At 47.9% G+C, this 2,500-nt stretch overlaps 1 protein-coding gene across 1 annotated transcript in view; it reads left to right on the top strand.

Annotated features, from left to right (window-relative positions):
• The window catches only part of rhbdl3 (rhomboid, veinlet-like 3), a 29,158-nt gene that overhangs the window by 20,748 nt on the left and 5,910 nt on the right, over positions 1-2,500 (top strand). Inside the window, exon 6 of the mRNA XM_083693416.1 lies at positions 1,458-1,570. Coding sequence (XP_083549542.1) covers positions 1,458-1,570 — 113 coding nt within the window. The remainder of the gene's footprint in view (positions 1-1,457; positions 1,571-2,500) is intronic.

Raw genomic sequence — 2,500 nt, 5'->3', positions numbered from 1 at the left:
GCTCAACTCCAATTTTCTTCTTCGTCGTCGTCACCAAAGCAGGATTTTACTTACTGGTCTGACACCTCGCCTTTTTTTTTAATGCTGGATGTTGGATTTACGACAGCAAAACCATTTCAGTGTATAAAAAAACAAAACATAGCAGCGTTATGTTGTTGTGCTTGTCCTTTGTCAGTGTCTAGAAAAAAACAGCAGTCCGTGTGTTTAGCTGTGCCATTGTGAGGAAACAATGGGACGCCTTCTCTCGTGGGCCTCGTGGAGAGAGGCCGTACGTACCTAGCCTCCAGGGTTCGTTAGCAGTGAGGGAAATAAATAGCTGTTGTTATCTAGAGTGTAACGCGCTTGTGTGTCTGGACAGGCCCTCCAAAGACAATCAATATCGCCATTGTCTCATTGTCTACAAGAGTGATGCTCGAACTGCTCCAACAAGGCTTGTTAAATGTCAACAAAAGAAAACAAGATACTTTTTCTTTTTTTGTTGTCTGCCTGTGTTTAGGGAACCATAAAATATCAGTGACTATCTACTAATATACAGTTGTTTATGAGATGAGGCTGAAACTGGAGAGATTTCGACCTGCTCATATCAATATTATATTATGAAGTGTCTGCTTGAAGAGTGTCCACTAAGCAAGGAGAAAGGGAGAAAGGGAGAATGAAAGAAAGGAGAGTAGGAGAAAGAGAGAGAGAGGGAGAGAAAGAAGGCCAGACAGGACAATATGCTAACTCCTGTCTTTTTGATTCTGCTGTGGCACCCAAATGTGTCAGTGCTGAGTGTGGGTTGTGTGGGCTCTATGGGCATGAAGGACACTGTGTGCGTGTGTGCGTGTGTGTGTGTGTGTGTGTGTGTGTGTGTGTGTAAAACAGTCACCGCTCTGAACGACCTCTCCCACACACACACACACACACACACACACACACACACACACACACACACAGACATTAACACAGGAACGCGCGCACACACACACAGCTCAGGGACAGCAGCAGTGAGGGATTTGGGTGAATTCCCAGCAGCCTGTCCTCTCAGAGCTGTGTATTGGTCGCCACGACTGTGAGCTCTCATTTATGGAGCAGATGTTGTGTGTGTGTGTGAGGGAGCATAATCATTTGGAGAGGAGACAACTGGTTGTGTGTGTGTGTGTGTGTGTGTGTGTGTGTGATGTTTCTGCAGAAGACAAATTACCATACTACCAGAACAATTTGTAACTAAACAAAACATTTCCATTTAATTTAATTTCGTATTCAATATATATATATATATATATATATATATATATATATATATTAGTATTTGGTTCTAGATGGTTCTTGTCTGTGATTGTGCCTCTAACTGTGTGTGTGTGTGTGTGTGTGTGTGTGTGTGTGTGTGTGTGCCTGTGCCTGTGCGTGTGCGTGTGTGTGTGTGTGTGTGTTTTTGTGTGTGTGTGTGCGTGTGCGTGTGTGTGTTTGTGTCCCAGGATAGAACACCTGGGTCTGAACATGGCCATGCAGCTGTTGGTGGGGGTTCCTCTGGAGATGGTCCATGGAGCGCTCCGCATCGGCCTGGTCTACGTGTGTGGGGTCCTGGCAGGTGGGTACGGTTGATGGTGCCACACACACACACACACACACACACACACACACACAACCCCACAACCACCTCCCACTCTGACACACACACACACTCTCTGTGGGAGTAACAGTCTTTCATGTTCATAAACGGGTCGTGCATAAGTCCCATCTGCGTCCACTGTGTATTCATCCCTATCAGTCGGGACACCAGTCCTTCAGAAAACACTTATGTCTGTGGGCAGATGGCCTTGTGTTCTGACAGGGGGTTTTGTTGCCTCCCTTCAAAGACTCATTTTTTTTCTTCTGACAATGTTGAGTGTGTGTGTGTGTGTCCCGCCTACCCCCCACACCGCCCACCGGTCAAGTACAAAAGGACAGGGAATCATCTTCAACTCGGAGAGAATGAGGGGGAGAGAGAGATCAGGGGGAGAGAGAGAGAATGAGAGGGAGGGAGTGAGGGCAGGGGGAGAGAGAGATCAGGGGGAGAGAGAGAGAATGAGAGGGAGGGAGTGAGGGCAGGGGGAGAGAGAGAGAGAATGAGGGGGAGGGAGTGAGGGCAGGGGGAGAGAGAGAGATCAGGGGGAGAGAGAGAGAATGAGAGGGAGGGAGTGAGGGCAGGGGGAGAGAGGGAGGGAGTGAGGGCAGGGGGAGAGAGATCAGGGGGAGAGAGAGAGAATGAGAGGGAGGGAGTGAGGGCAGGGGGAGAGAGGGAGGGAGTGAGGGCAGGGGGAGAGAGAGAGAGAATGAGTGATGAAGAGCAAAAGAGAGAAGATGGAGAGAGAGACATATAAATATCTCTATATATATATACATATAAATATCTCTATATATATATCCATATAGAGCGAGAGAGAGAAAGCTGAGGATAAAGCTGCTGCTCCGTTGGTCCTGTGTTTCCCACCAGAGTGAGGCTTTGAAGGCAAATGTCACCGCTAGCTCCCTAGCGACG

The sequence above is a fragment of the Argentina silus genome (genome assembly GCF_951799395.1).
Source record: "Argentina silus genome assembly, chromosome: 22".
NCBI classification, from domain to species: Eukaryota; Metazoa; Chordata; class Actinopteri; order Argentiniformes; family Argentinidae; genus Argentina; species Argentina silus.
The sequence above is the reverse complement of the archived record's forward strand: the minus strand, read 5'-3'. Positions and strand labels throughout refer to the sequence as shown.